This window comes from Chelmon rostratus, chromosome 14, assembly GCF_017976325.1.
Source record: "Chelmon rostratus isolate fCheRos1 chromosome 14, fCheRos1.pri, whole genome shotgun sequence".
NCBI lineage: Eukaryota > Metazoa > Chordata > Actinopteri > Chaetodontiformes > Chaetodontidae > Chelmon > Chelmon rostratus.
The window spans coordinates 23681682-23704032 of NC_055671.1; the positions used below are offsets into that span (position 1 = coordinate 23681682).

At 41.8% G+C, this 22351-nt stretch overlaps 2 protein-coding genes across 5 annotated transcripts in view; one reads left to right on the plus strand and one right to left on the minus strand.

Annotated features, from left to right (window-relative positions):
• The first annotated feature begins 2808 nt into the window (after positions 1-2808).
• On the plus strand, positions 2809-4995 carry LOC121617730 (TLC domain-containing protein 5-like). The gene is made up of 3 exons (XM_041952949.1): positions 2809-2928; positions 3353-3548; positions 4335-4995. The coding sequence occupies exons 2-3, from the start codon at positions 3359-3361 to the stop codon at positions 4874-4876; spliced, it is 732 nt and encodes a 243-aa protein (XP_041808883.1). The 5' UTR covers positions 2809-2928; positions 3353-3358; the 3' UTR covers positions 4877-4995.
• A 769-nt stretch (positions 4996-5764) lies between these two features.
• The window catches only part of LOC121617046 (rho guanine nucleotide exchange factor 12-like), a 37368-nt gene continuing 20781 nt past the window's right edge, over positions 5765-22351 (minus strand). The window contains exons 8-38 of one of the 4 annotated variants that reach the window (XM_041952037.1): positions 22141-22254; positions 21754-21879; positions 20900-21025; positions 20603-20704; positions 20302-20412; positions 20039-20137; positions 19873-19915; positions 19592-19697; positions 19318-19449; positions 19178-19210; positions 18708-18822; positions 17704-17809; positions 17333-17566; positions 16321-16471; positions 15494-15660; positions 15247-15393; positions 14993-15078; positions 14084-14209; positions 13114-13228; positions 12934-13034; positions 12744-12821; positions 12545-12620; positions 12211-12378; positions 11507-11594; positions 11347-11427; positions 11170-11264; positions 10549-10839; positions 10159-10392; positions 9528-9724; positions 8998-9070; positions 5765-8898 (exon numbers count right to left, since the gene is read on the minus strand). In XM_041952037.1, coding sequence (XP_041807971.1) covers positions 8885-8898; positions 8998-9070; positions 9528-9724; positions 10159-10392; positions 10549-10839; positions 11170-11264; positions 11347-11427; positions 11507-11594; positions 12211-12378; positions 12545-12620; positions 12744-12821; positions 12934-13034; positions 13114-13228; positions 14084-14209; positions 14993-15078; positions 15247-15393; positions 15494-15660; positions 16321-16471; positions 17333-17566; positions 17704-17809; positions 18708-18822; positions 19178-19210; positions 19318-19449; positions 19592-19697; positions 19873-19915; positions 20039-20137; positions 20302-20412; positions 20603-20704; positions 20900-21025; positions 21754-21879; positions 22141-22254 — 3735 coding nt within the window. In that variant the 3' untranslated portion in view covers positions 5765-8884. Of the gene's footprint in view, positions 8899-8997; positions 9071-9527; positions 9725-10158; positions 10393-10548; positions 10840-11169; positions 11265-11346; positions 11428-11506; positions 11595-12210; positions 12379-12544; positions 12621-12743; positions 12822-12933; positions 13035-13113; positions 13229-14083; positions 14210-14992; positions 15079-15246; positions 15394-15493; positions 15664-16320; positions 16472-17332; positions 17567-17703; positions 17810-18707; positions 18823-19177; positions 19211-19317; positions 19450-19591; positions 19698-19872; positions 19916-20038; positions 20138-20301; positions 20413-20602; positions 20705-20899; positions 21026-21753; positions 21880-22140; positions 22255-22351 lie in introns of all 4 variants that reach the window. The other 3 variants (XM_041952038.1, XM_041952035.1, XM_041952036.1) reach the window with 3 other exon arrangements.

Here is a 22351-nt window from a genome sequence, read left to right on the forward strand (position 1 = left end):
CAGGGCACAACCTCTCAAATCATTTAAGTAAATAACAAAATATGGCGACAGGAAGTGGAAATAAAAACAAATTTAATTGTACCATATGTTAATACAGTTAGTTAAACTATAATTACACATAGACAGGCTTTTCAGTGTTTAGAAAATCATAAATTCATCAAATAAAACGATTCTGTCAATAACAGGAACAACAAATTTGGGGAGATGCATGTTGTGAGACTTTTATTGCACTATTTAAAGAATCAGTTCACCCAGATTATTACCAAAATTACTGTTTTCTCAATGATCTCTTGTGGTATCAATTGTAATGTCTCGGCAAATCTACTGATCTGTTTTGTTCACTGGTGTTTGGTCTTGTCATACACTTTCTGTTTTAGTTTGTAACCCTTACTCTCCTCTTGTTTCACACCCTGACTTCTTGATGTGTTTCCTGCCTGTCTGATTGTCTGCCCCGCCCTGATTGTTTCCACCTGTTCATTGTTACCTCATGTGTATATATAGTCTGCGTCTCCCCTTGTCCTGTACCAGATTGTCTTGTGTACCTTGTTAAGTCCAAGTCAAGCCTAGCTCTGAAAGATATCCCTGTCTACCTGTGAGTGTTAGTCTATTCAAGTTTCTAGTTTGCACATTTTTGGAATCCTTGCGCCTTTTGTTCTTTTCTATTGTAATCAAGTCTTTTTGTTGTACTTTGAATTACAGAGCGCAGTTTGTTTGTTACTTTGTGAACTTCAGTCCTGTTTTTGCCAGATCCTTGTAATTGTGTTTTTTGTTAAATACTGCCTCGTGTTTTTGAACCTTTCCTGGGTGAACTGAGTTACTGCCTTTGAGTCCTGAAAACCTGCGAGCCCAACCTGCCCTGATATCAGTCCAGTGATAGTTTGTGTCGAAGTTGTATAGGAATCAATCTAATTTCATTGTTTATTCAATATTTATGTTTTCAGCTGTAGTTAATGAACATAATTTTCCAATAACTCCAGATGTCTCAGGGCTAAACACCACAGTAGACAGAAGAGGCAAGTTCTTGAGCAAGCTGAGGAGTTGAGGCAAGCTCAGACATGGCCAGGCAGACATTAGCTTACCTTAGCACAAAGCTCCCTGTAAACCACAATATAAGTGTTTATCTATTCAACATGTTAATATCACCCTGCATGTAGTGTAGGAGCTATTTCTGCACGATGAATATTAATTCAGACACATTAGTGACGCTTTCCTGTGAGCAGGATGGACAAATCATACCTGTGTTTGCTTCAACTGTTCACAATTGACCAATAATCTACTCTTGAGTCAGATTAGAGCCACTCTGGAAGTGGGTTAATGCTGCAGGGCTGTCGGGTGAGTACCTGACCTTCGCCTCGCAGGTTATAAACCTGCAGTAGCAGAGGGGAGTGAATGCATGCACAGCCACATGTGAAAACATCCCACCTGCATGTACGCTGCATGAACTGTTGCTTCATCCTCATTTATCCCAGTCATGTATTTATTCCTCATACTTACTGATAAATGTCAGCGTCTGCAGGGGGAACACTGATCCATTCCTCCATTTTTAATGCGCTGTCTGGAGGCTCACAGCTTCAATATGCGACACTGTTTCTTCTCCAAATGCAGTTCTATTTTCAATTCAAGATCAATATTACATTAGAAAATAAAGTTTATAAGGCAACATGGTAAAAGCCTGAGGGTTGATGTGTGTGCTGACTGTGTATTTCTGTCTGAAATATCAACTACTTCCTGTTTCACTGTCAGTTAAATAACTGAACATATAAATCTTCTGTCAGTCCGGGATCATTTCTCATCAATAAACATCAATAAAAGTTTGTAAATGATGTTAAACTGGTTAAAATGGAGGAACTGGAACGGAGGAAGACGGATACATGTTTGCTGTGGATATTATTGATGGCTTGTAAGAAATCCAGAACTAAGAAATGGCTGAAAAGCGAAACATGTGTTGTCGATGAATGGATTGAATGGAGTCCAGCATTTATGTAATGAAGAGAGTATCTCTTCATTTGAAAATTTCTTGAGAATTAAAACGGGATAAAATGGATTATTTACATCTCAAATTTTGTCAAAATGAGCAACAGAAACACATTCCAGTGTAATTTTCTGTAAACTTTTCATTGTTGTATTTTACTTGACTTGAGCTGTTCTATGTACCGCATTCTTAACTTAATTTTATTATCATTATTCAGTGTTTTTTGTCTTTTTATGTGAAGCCTTTGCTGCGTGTGACACCTTTGTTTTAAAGAACTTTGAGCTGCATTTCTACTTTGAAAGGTGCTACACAAATAAAGTTTGTTATCATTATTATTTTAAAGTCTCAAGGTGTTAATTTTGTTCATGTAGTTTTCGTTCCTTCAGTAAAAAGAGAAAAGAGTCTCTGCACACTCTGCAGATTAAAATATGAATAACTATGAAACCTCAGATGTACAAATACACACACATGCAGAATCCCACACACACAGTTAATGGTGTTGCTATGACAACAGAACTGAGGACGTTTTCAGAGCAGAAATCAGGCAGCCAATGAAAACAGGAGGCGACATAAGGAAAAACAATAAGACATTAAAACAAGTGTTGCTTGAGAAAACTTGTTTATTTGGTTTATTTGCGCTGTGGAGGATTCAGCCGCAGCCTCGTATCACCCACTCGTCTAAAAGCAGGTATCTGCAGAGAAGTCTGTAATCCTTTAAGAGGATCAAGTCTGAGATCCAGGGGGAAGGGATAAAGGATCCACTAACTGTCCATAGTAGCCTGCACATGGCATTTCTGTCATCTTGACAGACGGAGCATGTGTCCATTTGGAACGAGCTGAGCTTCAGTCTTTGTGCCTTTTCTGCAGCAGGAACAGTGATGGAGGCCAGGGCCGCGTCCCACTGCCGGAGCCTCGTCTCCTGGATCTGAGGACGGCCGAGAGGACCAGGGGTCACGGTAAGATCCAGGACCAGAGTGTGAGGTGCTTCACGTGGCGGCTATGTGCTCTGTAACAGTGATACGCACTAAAAAGAAAAGGTCGCTGGGTCAAGCTGACACAGTCTGGGTCAATTTAGCATTAATGTGCTAACAGCACAAATAAATGGTTCATAACTCAGTATCATGTATCTGTCAGGAGACATTTGTAAGTAAAAAAAGAACAGAATGAGATAACTTACTGCTGATTGATTATTGCCTTTTCTTAAGTGTAATATCGTCTAAAAGAACTCGGCAATGTCATCCTGAAAGATGCTGGTTTGGAAAAATATTCAAATGACATTAAAAGTGACACAAAGCGGTGAAAACACAACAACCTGTAGCTTTTATTCTGCTTCTGGTGACTCAAGCTGTCCAATGAAATCACTCCAATCGTCCCACGCAGACAGCCATGCCGGTGCTGGAGGTGATCTGCAGCCTGATTGGCTGGTTCTGTCTCTACCTGTTGTTCTGCTGCGCCTTCGCTCAGCGGGGGCCTGAGTGGAACTGCCGGCTCGTCACTTTGATCCACGGGGTGGTCATAGTGCTGCTGACGGCGTACGTCATCTTCATAGACGGCCCCTGGCCCCTCACACATGCAGGTCAGTGACACGAAGCCACGGCGAGCGACTTAGAAACGCACCTGAGTCACCTGCTTTTCTACAGAAACCTGAAACACGTTCATAGAAACAGACTGTGAGTTGATGTTTGTGTCTCCTGTGATTTGAAGTCATTCTGTAACACATCTGAACGGATAAAATGGCTAAATAATAAGCGACAAGGCTTTACTTGTGTTAATCTGAATGGATTTTATTCATTTAATCTATAAAAACACCAGTGGTGGAATGTAACTAAGTACATTTACTCAGGTATTGTACAATTTTGAGGTAATTTACTTCTATTCCACCACATTTCAGATGTAAATATTGTACTTCTTGCTGCATTTATTGCATCAATTTAGCTACTAGTTACTTTACGTTCAGATTATTAATACAAATATTATCAACCAATAGATTATTATAGATTAAGATACACAACAGAACATGCAGTGATTGAAAATAGCTCCACCTTTAAGAGCTGTAACACATTAATGCATCAGTGAGTTTAATCCAGTTTATTCTGCATGATGAGTACTTTTACTTCTGATACTTTAGAGTATTTTTATGGTTTTGCTAATTTTACTTTAGTAAAACACAGAAGTGCTTCTTCCACCACTGACTAGTGGACACTTCACCTATCAGAGAATGAAACTAGTTCTTCACTGTACACTTAATTCATTAATATTACAGCAATGAGTTACGAGTATAATGATCATAAATAAGAGCCTTCCTCATGTTTTACAGGAGATCACTTCCTGTAGGTATTTAACATGTCGTATCTGCCTCCAGGCACAGAAAACACCGAGCTCCAGACCTTCTCCCTGGCCGTCTGCTTGGGCTACTTCCTCTTCGACATGTGCTGGTGCGTATGCAACCGCAGCGAGGGCCCGGTCATGATGGCCCACCACGCCGCCAGCATCGCGGGCATCCTGCTGGCTCTGCTCATGGGAGCGTCGGGCTGCGAGACCTGCGGCGTTATCTTCGGCAGCGAGATCACCAACCCCCTGCTGCAGACCCGCTGGTTCCTCCGCCGGCTGGGCCTGTACGACGGCCTGCTGGGCGACGCCGTGGACCTGCTCTTCATTTTCCTGTTCGCCACCGTGCGAGTGGGAGTGGGCACGGCGATGTTCTACTGCGAGCTCACGTCCCCCAGGACCACGCTGGTCATGAAGCTCGGCGGCGTGGTCATGTACGGACTGGCCTGGGTGTTCATGGTGGACATAGCCCGGTTTGGCTACAAGAAGAGTCGGGCCAAGTACAAAAGGTGGCTGGAGAACCACAAGGTCGACACACAGAAACGGGATGAGGGGATTCACCTTAAAGACAGTTAAACTCACAGCTGCTATCGTCTTTGTGCTGTTTCCAGTTGAGTAGATGTTAAAAAGGATTATACCATGGTCTGGGTGAATACTCGATTCTGATTGGCTGCAGAGTGTCCGTTAAAAAGTGTTATACCATGGTCTGGGTGAATACTCGATTCTGATTGGCTGCAGGGTGTCCGTTAAAAAGTGTTATACCATGGTCTGGGTGAATACTCGATTCTGATTGGCTGCAGGGTGTCCGTTAAAAAGAGTTATAGGACACCTGTAAAAGAAGTTCCGGTCAAATAGCCTGATTGTTCTAAATTATTGCGCTGAAATGCTAGCTGGTAACCGTGGCAACAGAAACTCAGCTCTCAATCAACTTTGAGAGCTACACTGCCATGACTCTCAATGACCATGTAAGTGACCATGGTATAAGCGGGATAATGCCCTTCGAGGTGTCCATTATCAGAAATAAATGGACTTCGCGGAAGCAACCGTCCTCCACCACCTCGTTGCGCATTTTCCCTTACTTAGCATCACATTCGGTTTTATTTATGTTTTAAACACCGTTTCAGCTATTTGGAATCAGAAAAAACGTCTGTGCTACGAATGCAGTGAGAGTAATTATACCCATTTTTGTGGTATTCTCGTGTTCAAAACGTAGTACTACTGCATCAACACCTGATCGGACGCCTCAGACGCTTTGCATCTAGAAAAAAGTCCATGTGTCAAACTGCTTTTCTGCGTGCTTTGGAAACTGGTCTGGCTTTCTGAAGCAGAGTTCAGCTGAAGCTCACTTACTTGTCTTTGTAGTAAAAGTGCTTGTGGCCTAAACCCACAAGCAATCAGAGAAACAGAGATGAGACATGTGGGACGTCTGATCTGATTTAGTTGATGTGTGTCAATGGTTTTAATGTCGGTGTGACTGATGCTGCTGCCATAATGTTTTCATGCCACATTAGGAAAGAGAAACATCTGGGAGTCATCTTCTCTTGTAGCTGTCAGCCATACATTTCACTTTACCTCAATCCACCAAACCAGCGCTCACTTACATTTTTACATGTTTTCAGCTGCAACAGAGTCGCCCATCACAAGCTGAGATGTGAATCAGCTTTCTATGAAAGAAATAACATTAAAATAATAGCAGTAACTGTCACTTTGTTATTTGTCATTGATTTCCATTCAATCTACAGGTGCCACATCTGTACGCATCTTTTTTTGCCATTTTGTAAAAAAACCTCATGACCCCTCTGGATCATCGTGCAGCTACTTGCACAAGGACGATCTGTATTAATCCACAACTGAAAATAGTCCCCAACAAATACAACATTTACAGCTTTTTGAGTAACATTTGCAAGAGCTAAAGTAGGGTCTCTGCAGGGTTCAACACACTGAATTTAAATTTGTAATATCACATTAAATCACATTTAATACCTGTTTCCTACCACAGCATGATGGGAAACCAGTGGGGGCAATATGGTGTAGAATTATTTATTATCAGATCACTTTTTAAGTTGTTTCCAGGATGGATGGATGAGTTAAGCCAATTAAAATGAGTCAGTTTAAGTTAATTAAAGTTTTAGCTGAAACCGACACTTGTCTGTGGATGAGTTTCCTTCTGCAGCTGCAGTAGTGATGGTGTTTGCTCCAGGTCTGACGCTGCTGACTCAAGGCTTTTCAAGGATTTTCAAGACTTACAGATAGCTTGTAAAGGAACTGATAAGATAAGATAAATAAGATGCCGTCATTAAAACCGACTCCCCACCCAAGACCATCGAAGAAGAAATGATGCTTGTTTCAGCCTTTCCCTTCATTTTTAACGACAGCTTAAACCCTCCTCATCTTAAAGGAGCTTTTTAAACACGTTAACAGGGTTAATAAAGATATAATAAAATAAAACACTTTGAATAGAACATTTATAAAACAGATTAGTGCTGCGTGGACACTTAAACTTCTCCTTAAGTAGTTTTTGTTATAACATTACATGATTTCATGGTGTAAAAAAACACAACAACACAGAAAACCTTTGATATACAGTCATAAATGTACATTATATTCCTTTACAGCTCATAACAACCTTTTTTTCTCTATATATTCTTTTCAGGTTTGTTTTTCTTTTTAATTTTTTTGTATATTTCTTTCATAAATCAAAGCCATAATGTCTTCTGTGCAGTCTTGTGGCTTGTGGTCAGTCCAACCATTGACGTGATGAGTGAATCTTTGAAGCTTGTACCTAAAGGGACGACAGGCTGGTGTTACAAGCTGAACGCGGCTTTTATGAGCAGCCTGTTGCAGGAACTGAAACGAACCTGCAGAAAACCTCCTGACAATATTTCAAGGGAATAAAAGATTGTAGTTTTTAGTGTTTGACAAAGTACAAAAGAGGTGGAAAACTGCACTCAGGTTAGTCGATCACTTCGCCATCATGAAGGCCAGAAAAAAGGTCTGGAATACAAAAGGAAAATAAATTCTACCATTAAGTTAAATTCAGTGAATTCACATGTGCACACGCTCTGAAAAGCTTGCTTCTATGTGTATGTTGTGTTGTGCTCTTAGATTCATGCAGCTTCAGGAAAAAAAACTGTATTTGCCACATCCGTTTCCCTCCTGCCTGGTGCCAAACTCCAATTTTAAAAACAAAAAGAGGCTAGAAGGCATTTCTGTTTTTACCTCCATCCGTCCGTTCAGCATCCTGTATCGTTTGTTTATTCCGTGAATCTGCTGAACTGTTGGATCTGTTTGTTTGCTATATTATGCTACATTCAAGTGCTATAGGAAATTTAAAAGTCAGCTGCTAAAGAACATTTCATTTTTATGTCTTTACATTCAAACCAAGAAGACAACCGATAAACAAGAAATATGACAATTTGTGGCCAGTCCCAAAAATAAATGATGAGTATGAGCACCTAATAACTCATTTTAAATGGTATATTATTCATGTGCCAGAGGGAATACTTAAATTTGCACTTTTGGAAATACAGTATTCTTATTTGCTCAAGAGGATCAATATCACTGTCATGTCTGCAAGTTAAGTTCAGAGCTGGATTCAGGACGTGGTTAGCCTAGCTTAGCACAAACAGTTAAAGTAGGGGGGAAAAGCTAGCCTGGCTCTGCTCAAAGGTCAAAAATATGCCTACAAAAGCCTCTAAAACCCATTAATGAACAATAATACACACAGAATCATATAGAAAAACTATTTGTGGTTATAATGGGAGTTATATGCTGGAATTATTTCATCCACTCAGCACTTTTGTGCAACATCTGCAACACCCCCTGAAAACCATAAACTGTCATTATTACATTTCTCTGTGCACTGTTGAAACAAACAAGATATAAAGTGTTATGGTCAGGCTAGCTGCTTATGCTAAGCTAGGCTAAAGATATACAATAAAGAGGTACTTTTGTGAGATGGTAGGAATGGATGAAAGAGCCTCTTGCACGACTTTTGTGAATGTTGCAGAATTTAAAAGCATAATAATCAGTGTGGTGAGAGGACATATTGGCATCTAACGGCTGCTTTTCAGTGCTGTTACAAAATAAGTAAGTTTATCGTTAAGCCTCTTCAACTGCATGTTGGGCTGAATATGCACAGTAGAGGTTATTTCTTATTGCAGATGGTGAGTCCCGAACAAGGCGATCTACCTTCTTCATCCTCAGAGAATCGTCCCGGTCACTCTCGCAGTCTTCATGTCTCTGTTCATGTCTGAATGCTTCTCTGCTGTGTGACCTCACACCACTTTCCACTTCATATCTCCAGTGTTTAAGATAATTTATGCAGCTGGTTGTTGTTATAGCAAAAAGCGACTGAATTGTCCTCAGGTGATTCCACAGTGTCTCTCCTCAGTTTAGGGTGGAACGGTCCTAATAATGATGAAAACGTCTTGCACTGATTGTCACAAATGCCTGAAGTGGGAGATCAGACATTAAGCCTCCATTACCGGGCAGCATCACTGTTTAAAGATGAAGGATCCGTCCAGGAGAAAGTCATCATGCAGCAACATGAAACATCCAACAGAAAGAGCAGGAAGTCTTTCATCACTGAATCCCATCTGTAAAATATCAAACAGAGCTTTTGAGATTCAGTAAATGAACAGATGACTGATGTGGATGGAAATCAGTCGATTGTGACCTAGACGCGGGAAACACACCGTTGTTGTCGTCTGAGTCGGTGGCCAGCTCGCCGTGTGCTTGTCGCAGCTCGTTGTACTTCATCTCCACCTCCTGGAAGCAGATCATGACAACAAAACTCACTGTGAGCCACAGATCAGGCAATGATGGAGCAAACAAACACTGCGGTGCAGAAGTTAAGCTGAAGGCATCAACAGATGACAGAGGCATAATGTAAGAGATGTCCTCTTCATGTAGATTTATGTGTGCAGTACGTTCAAAACGTTTGCTGGTCTCTGACGGTTATACAATGCCGTTTTGCTTGGGGTTAATGGTTTTCCCATGATTTTAAAGTTATTTCTTGGGCTACAGAACTCTTTCTCCAGGATTCCTGAGATTTCTCAGCATAAACGAATCATTTGAAGACATTTAATTAACATTTAGAGATTTTGACTCGAATTCCAGAGACATGCTGAAAACTCAATTTCCCGACATTAAAACCATCAGAACTAAACATTTTGTGGCTTTTGTGTAAAAGCAGCTAACGGCGACAGGCTGTCAGTTACAGTACCTTCAGATACTGCAGGTCGGCCTGCAGGAGGCGCAGGTGGGTCATGAGCTGCCTGCTGAGGTTGGGGCCACCGCTGCCCCCTGTCTGCGAGGAGGAGGACAGCAGTTTCCTCATGTCGATGCCCACGTCACCTCCTCCATCATCATCAGTGCTGCACTCCTCAGAGCCCCCGCCGAAATCCAGAACCACAAAACCACCTGAACGGAGGAGCGGAGCAGGCAGAAGAAAGTCAACGATTTTGCTAATCATTGGAAACAAAACTGTTTAATAGTTCAACATGTCAGGAAATACATTTATTCATTTTTTGCTGCAGATTTAGATTAATTCCACTTAGTCACATTTGTCTATGAAATATTATAGTTAATATAGTTAGCTTAGCTTAGCATAAAGCCTTCAAACAGGGGGAAACACCTGTCACAGACTCCACCTAGTTGCACCACCTGTTAATCAATAAGTTCTATCTTGTTTTTTGAATCTGTAAAACAACAGATGTGCAAAAACACCAAAACGCTTCCACCTGCTTCCAGTCCTTATGCTAAGCTAAGCTAACCGTTACTGTCTGTAACCTTATTTTAACCTTTCAGCACGGCTGTCAGTGACCCATAAAGAAAACTTCTTGAGGATCCCTCACCATTGCGTTCCGCCGTCTCAGACATGGCGGCGTGCCCTGAAGGGGGCTGAGGGTTGTCTTTCTGTGAACCTGCAGACGCTGGGCTCTCATCAGACGCAGCTGAGGGCCCCTCAGGGCTCCCAGGCAAAGAGCTCAGCTGACACTCAGCGGCCCCACTCTGCTTCCTCTCCTCTGTCTCCTCCTCTGCCTCTCTGCTCATCATGTGGTTGAAAAGAGCCTGTTTCAGCATCGCCACTGGGACGAAGAAAAATGTGTTATTTTCTGAAGTAAATGTCATCTTACACTCTGCTGAGACGATTCTGACATCTCAAAACCAGGGCAGATAAAACCAGAATCTGCATAGCAAAGACATCACAAGAGGGTGATTTGACCCTTTAACATGTGACTTACATGTCCTGAGAGCCTCTTCACCTTTGGAGGGGGGTATACTGAATGCACAGTGTTCCTGGCTTTCGATGGCGATGCCCTGACGCGACCCCTCCAGCAGGAAGGGCAGTCTGTCTGCCAGCTGCCCGTCCAGGAACGCCTCTAGTTCTGCTTCATCCACCTCTTCATCATCCTCCTCTTCCTCCCGTCTGTCTGCTATGGCCAGCTCCTCTTCCTCGTCTTCTGATTTCATGCCATCGAACGGGGTCATACTCGGTGGATTTTGAATGTCTGGAGAGGAGGCGGCGTCTTTATCTGGGACGCATCGAGATTTTTCATTAAAAGGGGGATAACGTACATCGGACAAACACATTATACAAAAAGTGCAGTTTTAAACTGAATGTAACATGTTAAACACTTTTTCACAAAATTTTTTAATTATATTTTTCAATTATTGACTGTTTAGATTTACAGATAGACGTACACAGTTTGTTAATTTGTGTTTAGGGTGATGTCTCCAAATTGCTTGTTTTTTCCAACAAACAGTGCAAAACACAGAGACACTCAGTTTAAAATGATATAAACAGAGACGAGCAGACACTCGTCACAATTGTGACTTTAATAATGATGAAAACTGCAACATACCTGAAAAATGGATGCTTCCACCTGATGTCCCATTTGGCTCTTTGCTCGTCTTGGGCATCCCATGTTTGATGATCTCAATAGCATCCCGCTCAGCACTGAAACACATCAGAGACAATGAAAATAAGAACTAATAAATAAAACTTCAGGATCAGTGAGTGGAGGCGTCAGCGGACTCACTCAGACTGAGCTGGAGGTGTGTCTCTGTTGTGAGGTTTGGCCTTCATGGCGTCTGCACATTGTGTGATCCGACACTGCCACCTGGAGGATGGAGGCGATACAGCAGGATGAGACGGAGGAAACAGATGACATGCAGCCATGTTTGTGGTGTGAGACTTACGTCCTCTGATCGGACACCGTCTGGGCCGTCAGCTCATAGATCTGAGCCCCGTTTTCCGACATGGACAGCACGAAGAAAGACTTGTTGTCTGATGAGGAAAAAAATATTAGCAGTTAAATATACACATAAGACTTAGTATACACTGTATACAGAGCACAAACGGCTAAGAACAGTGACATTATGCACAAAACAGTAAGAAAGCACAAGAGCCACATTAGCAGCTCTGTGAGAAATGCTTTGAAAATGCTAATGCTAAACATGCTCACAATGACAATGCTAATATGCTGATTTTAAGCAGGTCTTTTTCCAAAGTTCACCATCTAAGTTTCGCGTGTCAGCATGCTAATATTTGCAAATTTGCACTTAACACAAAATAGAGCTGAGACTGACGGGAATGTTGTTAGTTTTGTATGTTTCGAACAAAACTATGAAGAAATGATGCTGGAGCTAAATGATAAGTTAAAGGCTTATCAAAGTGATTGCAATTCATCCTATTAGAAGCATGAATATGGATCAAAATTCACGGCAATCCATCCAATAGTTGTCGAGACATTTCATTCAAAACCTGATAAAAAGTCAGGGCATCACCAGAAACTTCATCCTCTGGGGACGCTGAATACACAGAGGACTGATCCAGTAAACCATGACTCAGCGCGATACAAAATACAAGACCACAAGTACTTTGGAGTGAGTGCAGCTCTTACCAGTTGCCACTGGACGAACCAAGACAGTGTTGAGTTTGATGACGGGGCTGAAGATGTGTTTGCTGTCGGCGGCACTGGCCAGATTCTTGCCGTGGAATTTAAGGACCAGACGCTCGTCCTGCTTCTGCAGTAAAACCAGGATGTCCTCCAGGAGGATCGTGTACAGCTCTGAAAGGAAAACACAGGCGATATAAAACTGCATTGCTGTAAATATTGTAACCTGACCTCTTGTATTTCATTCAGTCACAAACTTCCACCTGAAGATCCGCCTCTTTATTCACACAAGCTGATGTTTTTTAATGTTATTCTCATTTACAGGTGTGTGCATATGTACCAATCATCTTGTCTTTGTTGACTTTCCAGCAGAGAGGCCCCTCGTGCACCATCTTCCTCTTGGTCAGGTCCAGATTCTGCAGGATAAGAATCACTTTTCAATTACAATACAATAAACATCTTCACCAATAACACGTACATCTCCCATGACTAGATATTAGCCCATAGTTCACATAGTTTATGTATAGCTAGCTTCTTGCCTTGAGCTCCAGGATCATGGGGTTTTCGCTCTGTTTGAGGGACGAGATGTCTAACCTCCTCTGATACTCCTCCAGCCTCTGTTGAGGAAGAACACAACTCGTTATTTTAATCATGAATAAATCCTCCTGTGAGAACTTAAGCGCTGCTTTAGCCCGAACTGATTTTTTACAATGATCCTCATGTCTGCACCTGCTTGTTCTCAGCCTCTTTGACGGCCTGGTTGACGTGGTTGAGGATCTTTTTGCAGCATTCTCCAGCTTTCTTCACCTTTTCCTTCTCCTCGCCGTCTTCTACGGGAAGATGAACAAACATAACCAACGGCTGCTTGATGCACAGCCTCGGGCACATTCCCACCTGTGCAGTTTGTACCTGTGTACTTGGCGATGCTGTCCAGCAGGAGCGGGTACTTGGTGACTCTCTGCATCTCTACAGGAATGAAGTCTTTGAGCTGAAGCCTGCGACACAGACGGTTGCTCTCAGCCTCCTGAAGACACACAAAACATAAACTATGAGTCCTAAATACACTCTAAATGAGCATATAGAGGCTCCCTGTCCACAAGTGATTCAACACGTGAATTTACACTTATAGAAATAACTGTACATACACACTGCAGATATAGCATTTTAAAAAGCACTATAAGCATTAAAATGTAATAAATGAAGCATTAAATTCAGTTTCAGTGATGATATTAGTTATTTCATACGAGCCCTTTATGTGTAAGTGTATTTTATGCCCTTTACAATAGAGTCAAATTATTCCGCGTTACACAATTAAGTGTAACGTGGAATAATTTGACTCTATTGTAAAGATACTGTGCTGCATGTCACAGTCTTCATCTGCAGATGTGGACATTAAAATTATTTTGTCAAACTATTTTTTATGAGGTCAAGAATTAACTTTCTCATTAAACCGGTTGTTCTCAAACTGGGGGGCGGGCCCCCTGTGAGGCCATAGAGCCACTGCGCCGGGGTCGTGGATGACTAGTGGAAAAATATGGAGTAAAAGTACATGGAATTATTGGGATTCATGCAGTGAAAATAAACTAATACGAGTCTGCTGATGCTATCACGCTGACCTTCATTTCACTAAATTTCAACTTTGATCCTTTTTTATGAGTTGCTTCGTCTACCGTCGTTAATGACTGTTTGAAATTGTGGTGTGGGAACCTTTTTAGGCTTTTGAAGCCAGGAAAAGTTTGAGAACTCATAATGAACAAACTTTTTTTCTGAATGGGAGAACTCAAACCGCTCCGATGAGTGAAGGCAGAGAGGTCGACTTCCTCCTGATTAAACGTGTCACTTCCTGGCAGCAGACTGTGCTGGTTGACTCTTTTCTGACCTGCATGAATAAAGTGAACCTCTGGTCTTTCTTCTGCCTGCTCTTGATGAGCTCCAGTGCAGACGGCTGGTTGCTGCAGAAAGTTCCCACTGCTCTCTTTATCTTCTCCTCTTCCTCATCGCTGAACTGGAATCAACACACAAAGACACAAAGACAATATAAGAGGCAGGCCTTTATTTCTGCTTATCTTACTTATTTAGTAAGGATTGTAATTAACTACCATGTGTTATAATGTGTTATCCTTTATTGGTGGATATGTACTGTACTGAATTTTGTGAATTTGGGTCGTTTTTTTATATTCTTAGGTTGCCTTTAACATCTGGCCTGGGACAGCAGATAAAATTAGCCTTTTAGGCTAACTTTGGCTAATTTACATTTTGTTTCTTTTGATCTAATTCTTATTCGCTGTCGATGCTGTTTCCTGTTAATGCAAACTCTGCTCTGAGTTTGTCTTAATTTACAGAATGATTTTTGAATGTTATCATTCAGTAATTATTTCCAATCGCTTCAACTTCCTCCCAGGGCTTCTGTTTTAGTTTTTCAGTAATTGGGATGTTTATGACACCAATCAACAGAAACAAAAAAATATAATGTCACAGGAATGAATCAGAGAGCCATGAAGCCCTTGGTAAGCTCCAAAAACTCTCAAGTTATTACAAGAAATTTTGATTAATGCTTTATAAGTAGGCTTGATAAGTCAAAGTGTCACACAATGCAATAATAAAAATACCAAAACACCAAACACATTTCCCCCTGCAGAGGGTGAGACTGAAAGTTGGGCTTTAGCTCATAAATACTATAAGTAATCTGCTTTTACAGCTGCTTTTGGATCATACAGTACAGGTGTGCAGGTGTGTACAGGTGTGAAGCTTTTAATCTGCCTCCTGCATGAACTGAAACTGGTCTTACCCATCCCAGGAGATCATCTGCGATCTGACCGATCACTGATGTCTCACTCCTCTTCCTGATCGCTGTCATCTGCTCTGTTAGAGAAACTGTGGAGCAGAGAGGGAAGAAGGTCTGAAATACAAACATTCAGCGTCTCATGTTGATCTTACTGAAAATCTGGATGATTAGTAAACAATTACAAATATTAGCTAATAAATTTTATGATTTGTGCTCATCCCTCTGTGGCATGCAGGCGTGTGGGTTAGTGACGTTACCGTGCAGCTGGATGATCTCCTCCAGGTTAATAAAGATGTGTTTGATGTCCTCTGGGGGGAGGATGCCGTCTCGGTTCAACCTCTGGTAGAAAACACAGTCCAGCACCTTCAGCGTCCTCAGGTGTGCTCGCTCAGTGTAGAACAGCTCTGATGGTGGACAGACGCGCACACGTCAGGGGATATGCTTTATGTTTATTCCGTCATTTTCGTTTCATGCTCTGAAATTTGCGAACTGTCGGTGACTCACCGTTGATGACTTCCTGCCGTTTGATCTCCTGTGGCGTCAGGCTTGCTAGGACACCTCGGCTGACCAGACTCTGCCAGTTCAGAGGGTCCTCCTCACACTCCATCTCACCCCCCTGGTCGTCTTCACTCTGGATGTCAGCTGAGCTCACCGCACACTGAACCTCCATCCTGCTGCCGGATAAAGACAGAGGCAGAGAGGCTATTACAAAGATAACGGCGGTAGAGGAAACGGGTGGATGAGGGATTTTATGTGTCATGCTAATCTTTACTTTTTGCACTAAAAAATGCTAGAATATTAAATATGCTTATTTTTCGTATTATTTTTGATGAAATTCATGCCACATTCTCTGCTGCTGTGATTTGTCCTGTGATAACCATTAATGTAGAGCTGAAACAATTTATCAATATGCAACTCTTTTGAAAAATCAATAAATAAAATGAGCAAAAATGCAAAAACAATTGCTCAAACGTGTGGATTTGCAGCTTCTTATTTGTCACATGTGACAGTAAACTGAATGTCTTTGGGTTTTGGACTGTTCACCAGACTGTTCACCAGACAAAAATCGCAATGAAGATTTTTCCTGCCCATCTAGAACACTGATGAAGAAAGTTCAATTCAGTCAGATACAGTCGGTAGTCAGCAAGAGTGGAAGTCTACAGGTGAAGAGGTGACATTATCATTACTGCTGCTATGCATATATTCTGCTAAGATGTGATAACATAGTTGCTTCTGTCTGTACTGCACGACTTTTTTTGAGCACCTCTAACCTCGCTCTTGCATCCCTGAGGAGTGGGAGCACTAAGAGAAAATCCAAAGCCTGTAAATACCCGAAAGCCTCCTGGTCTTCCTCCTGTAGCTGCTCCAGGTTGGAGGGGCTGAAGTCAAACTGAGTGCTGGTCGGACTGGAGATGCCGTCCTGGTGGTCGCCAGCCTGCAGACCCTCGCCCAGTCTGGGCTGGATGCAGAATGGAGACACATCTGTAGAGAAAAGAGGTCCATTCAAATATGTGTGTATTTTCATATTTGTGTCTGGTTCAGTGATAAAAGAACATGCAAATCTTTTTCTGTTAGCTTCAAATATGTGAGTGAAGGAATGAGCAAACTAAAAGTAATAACAAACCACCAAAATATTTTATTCTGACAAGGAGCAGATGTACTGAAGGAGACTACAAGTGTGACTTTCAGTGCAACTACTCAACAGTTGACAACGTTGAAAATATATTTTGAGGAAAAAAAAGGCAGAATTAGGGAAAAAACATTTTAATATTTTAAAATCAACATATTATTTGAAGAGAAGAAGTTGTAAATGTGGCCCTAATACCCCATTGTGAGAACTGCATTGTCATATTTGATGTATAATGTTTTTATTCCTATTTATTTGCTCTTATTCAGGTCATTTTATTGGCCTTCTTCTCTCTTTTACCAGCCTCATTTGGTATTATTTTTTCTTTTGTAAAGCCCTTTCAAAAATTGTTAATAAAAGTGCTACATAAGTAAAGTTTATTATTATTATTATTATTATTTTAGAGCCAACAAAAGGGGTCTTAAGATGAGCCTAAAGGGTCATGAAATGTCCTGTTAGACAAAATTTGGTTTGGTTTGGACTCTTTTCCAATCACTGATTCTCCTTTTTTTCTTGTCAAGCCTAAAAACATTAAAATAAAACACACAGAGGAGAGAAAATCACTCCTTGACTGAACTGCTCATAACTTATAAACATTCAACGTGTGACGAGGGGTCAAAAGAAAAGTTGGCAGCCACTGACCTACAACACAACTGTCACATTACTGATAATATCCCAAAAGACAGTCTGGAGGAAGACAAGCGAGGATATCTTACTGGAGTCTGAGTCTTGTCCACTGGTGTCTGAGGCCTGACCAGTGGGCGAGCTGTGTGTCGGGGAGGTGGTGGACGGTGAAAGTTGGGTGCTGGTGTCGGATCCCTCGCTGAGCTGATTTCCACGGATCCGTCCAGAATTCAGGGCGGAGGAGTCCGACTGCTCAGGGATGCCGAAGGCTGGCTGGGAGAGCTGCTTTGGTGACCGCTGCTTGTTCAGCTCCACGGCCTTACCGACTGCACGCAAAGCAACAAACACGCATGTATGCAAGGATGGAAAAAACATGGCCACCTCTTTACTACCTCTAGTAAAAATGTGTCTATGACGTTTTAAAACCACACACTGAAGGTTTAGATTGCAGTTTTCTCCTCACCTGAAGTAGAATCTACTCGGCTCAGACGCCGAGGAGGGCCGAGGATGTTGGGAAACCGAGGCTTTTTCACCTTCTCCTCACCCTCCTTCTCGGGCTTGATACTCTTCTGCTTGTTAAAATGACACATATTTGAAATAATTACTTGAAAATGCAGAATTTCAAACAGATGATCCATTAAAAGGCCATTAAAAGCATTGCTGATAATTCACAATGACCAGTTAGCGGCTCACATCATAATGTCATGATCATATCATGCAACTGTTTTATAGACAATAGAGACACAGATAGTGTTACATATATCAACAGAAAGCTAATGTTAGCAAGCTAAGACAGAGATAACCAGTGAGCTAGCTGCTACCTTAGACACACAAAGAGATAGATAGATCTTCACTATTGCTGTTACTAGAGCTATTGTTAGCAAGCTAAGATAGCTAAGCTAAGATAGATAGATAGATAGATAGATAGATAGATAGATAGATAGATAGATAGATGGTACTATTATTGGTCAGAGAGAGCTAGAGATAACCACAAAGCTACAAGCTAGCAAGCTAAGACAGACAAATCTTAGATAGACACTATTGTTAGCAAGCTAAGATAGATTTACCAAACTAGCTCAGATAGATAGATAGATAGATAGATAGATAGATAGATAGATAGATAGATAGATAGATAGATAGATAGATAGATAGATAGATAGATAGATAGATAGATAGATGCTTCATTATTGGTACTATTATTGGTAACTATCTACTAGTTGCTAGAGCCAATATTAGCAAGCTAAGATAGTTGAGATAGCCTAGCTAGCTACAATAGCCAGATGGATCGATAGGCATTTCCTATTTACTAGCTACATAGATTGCTAGAGCTAATGTTAGCAAGCTAAGACAGATGCAATAACCTAGCTAGCACGACCGATAGATAGGTAGCTTGGTTTCACATGTACGTGTGTGCATGATGATAAAGTATATTTTTGTGTGTGCATGTTACTCAACAAGGTATTCGACCTTAATCTTGGGCAGGAAATTGATGCGAGCTCGTTTATGTTCGAGGCCGCGAGGCTCCTTCACTTTCACCCCAAGGTGCTTCATATAGGTGAGAATCACATACTGCATCGTTTGGCTGCAACATGACACGACACAGTCAGGCAAAAAAGCAAATTGTTATTTACTGTACAGCAATATTTACAAATCAGTGGGGTTCAACTTCAAATTTCTTTACAATACCAACTTCTTGATAATGATAATGATGTAAAAAAAAACAATGATAATGATGTAATACAGTATTTGTATTTTGTATACAGTGCAGTAGTTAACACATCATAAGTTCTAGATTAAACACATAATATTTTTCATGCATGAGACTCAAGCTACTGTCATAATGTTGTCTTTTGAGGTATTTCCATGTAATTTAATGTAAATTACATTAGACTGAACAGAAACTGAAACAGTTAATCACACTGACTGTCCTGCCTTACCACTTCTCCTCTTCTGTGGGCTGTGAGGTCAACCTGCAACAGGCAACTCAGGGTTAGCACGCTCACAGTCACACAAAGAATAAAGGAGTTGAATGTACACATGTACGTGTCTTTAAGTTTGTCTGGGCTCAGGGACTCACAGGATATCCTCTATCTTGGAGAGGATGTGTTCAGCACAGGAGCATTCCTTCTCCAAAGCCTCTTTTCCTTGCTCCGAGTCCAGCTTAGACAGCTCGTCTTCGGCCAGAGTCAGACCCATGCTACGCTTCTGTCTGCATGCATATGAATATAAACACAAGCGCATGAATAACATCATTCACAGGGCAACATGGAGAGGTATCACCTGCTTGAAAATAACCTATAGAAAGTTAAAAAGTTATCACCAGAGTGGGTATACAATTGTGTGCCTCTGACCTGAAATCTTCCAGGTTCTTGTGCAGGTCTGGTAGCAGTGTGTCCTGTAAAACCTGGGTGTACTGTTTGCAGAGCTCCTCTGGGATTAACTCCAACCTCCGCTTCTCTGTGCAGAGACACAAAGACACCCAAAGCATTCAAACACAGTCGATATCCTACTGCAGCTCCCATCTGTGAGGATCTCAGTGTAATGGTGATTTAACATGTAAAATTATGAAATATTTTTGTGTCAGTTAATTGAAGAAATCTGAGGTACATGCTAGTGTCTTTCTGATCCTTACCCAATTCAGCTGCCATTGTCTCTGGCAGTGGTACTTTAAGATTCTAGGAAAAGATGACCAGAAAAAGAGTCACATCGACAAATATACAAACGATTCAATAAAGCCAGAAACGTGGTCTACGAGAAACGAAATTGACTGAGGAAGAAAAAGCAAGAGAACAACGTACCGCCGCTCGATCTATAAAGAGTGAGTGGAACTCCATGAAGAAGCGTCGGCTTTCTTTTGAGCTGGTTTGCTTGTGCATGTCAGCGTAGAGATAACAGAGCTAACAGAGGAAAGAAGGCGAGAAAAGCTGCTTTATGGAAGCACAGTAATATAGAATAGAAGTATATGCATCTTTCATATTGGAGTCAACCCACAGAAAGCTCACCAAATTAACAGTATGGGTATAATTATGCCTTGGTGTCTACTGTGTGTGTTCATATTTACCAAAGGCGCAGGGTCAAACTGCGAGACAACATGATGGAGGAAGACTGCGAGGTGAGCCGGCCGAGACTTCAGCAAGTCTAAACTCTGAAAAGAGCTGCACTCTCCATTAATCTGACAGAGAGAGAGAAAGAGAGGGGGGTATCCCAGGTTTGCATCCCATCTGCAGGTATTTTTATGAAAATTAAAATATGTGAATGACTGCATCACTCATGCAGGGGGACACGATTATTGTTTTAAATGTTCATGCAGATGAAGAAAATATGACATCCAGTCAACCTAAGCTGCTTAGATCTTTGGATACCTGCTCTTGCTGAGAGTCAAAGTAGTCATCTTCTGCTCCGATGATCTGAGGGTTGAGGAGGTAGGGAGGGTTACCCACAATGCACTGAGCACTGGAGTCCTGCTGACACATGGCATGGTTAAACACAGACATGTCATCATCATACGCACACTTTGTGTTGCATCGAAAATGTCACTGTGGCTTCAAATTGATTTCACAGTAATGATTTTACCAAACGAAGAGGAGTAAAAACATCAGATTGAGTGTGTCACTATGTGTGTGTGTGTGTGTGTGTGTGTGAGAATGAGTGTGTATTACCATGTCGGGGGTGTCCTCAGTGTCCGGCGATGGGCAGAAGCTGAGGCCGTCTCTGCGGCTGATGTCTGGGCTCTGACAGGGTGTCTCTCTTTTGCCAGGACTCTCTTGGAGGGGGCTGCTGTGAATCTAATACACACAGATAGAAACACACACGCACACACACACACACACACGCACACACACACACACACACACACACAGAACAACACAACACTTAAGCCAAATTGATTGTTTAGTCTGGTGCTTAATACTGGGAAATCCCAAGAGATTGGAAAGTACCGCTGTTTCATCCCTATTTATAGAAGTTGTGATAAAAAAGATTGTTTTCACAAAGGACTCTGGGTAAGCAGCATTTTCAGACTTCCTGTTGTATTTAACATCAGATCCTGAGTTCTCTCACAGCGCATCATTAACAATGCTCCCATGTCAGCAGAAACACCTGATCCAGGGTCAATTAGCCAGAAAACCTCCATAAAAGAAAAACACGGTCACTAAAATGACAAAAAAAAAAAATCATGCTGGAGTCGAAACTGGAGCTATTTTGGTAATTATTGATTAATCTCGTCATTATTTTTTGGATTCATTGCCACGTCTTCAGATTACTTGTCCTGTTTGACCAACAATCCAAAGTCCACAACAAATTAAATTTACAGTGAATTCCTTAAACAATGAATTAATGACCAAATCTTCTGTTAATTAGTTTTTTTACAACAATTGTTTAAGCAGCGACCAACACTGACTTCAGCAGCCGGCTCACAACTATAACAAAACCACAGTTGGCAAAGTTAAGTGCAGAGTGCTTCTGGGTAATGTGGTTCACCACACTGACTGCTGTGATCTGTCATTATACCCACAGAGTTATTGTTGGTGGAGGAGCCGTCGTTACCGCTGTCACCCCGCGAGGACGGGGTCTGCGCCCTCAGAGGAGGCCCGCTGTCCCCCTCCTCAGATTCAGTATTCCTGGACCATGTGGCTCCATCCTGAAACACACATGAGAACGTGTTCACCCTCCTATCGGCTACAGTTAACGCAGGTCCTGCACACCAAAGCGCCTGCGGTGACCTGCGATAATGTGAAGTGTGCGGACGCGACAGGCGAGGCGGAGCTCAAGACTTTGCAGAAAAAATGTCGTCAAACTTGTCAAAGGATGTAAAGGACAAGAGACAAGAGTTCTAACACATCTTGAGTGAGTGTGTGTGTGTGCGTGTGTGTGTGTGTGTGTGTGTGTGTGTGCACAGCACCTGTAATGCTGCTTTGCAGAGCTGCTCCTGCTGCAGTGAAATGTGCTTCTTGGCCTCCTGGATCTCCTTCAGTAGTTTCGGTCGGGGGTTTCTGCTGTACTCCTCCTCCTTTGCCTTCAAATAAATCCCACACCAGACAAACGTTGGGGCACAAAATATATTTTGAAGACTGAAGATATTTGATGACCTCTTGAGATGACTTTAGGTCAAA

Excerpts from the sequence above, each read along its gene's own strand:
- LOC121617730 (XM_041952949.1), top strand. The coding sequence starts at position 3,359 with ATGCCGGTGCTGGAGGTGATCTGCAGCCTGATTGGCTGGTTCTGTCTC. Across the intron at positions 3,549-4,334 it reads CTGGCCCCTCACACATGCAG|GCACAGAAAACACCGAGCTC; the intron begins GTCAGTGACACG and ends ATCTGCCTCCAG.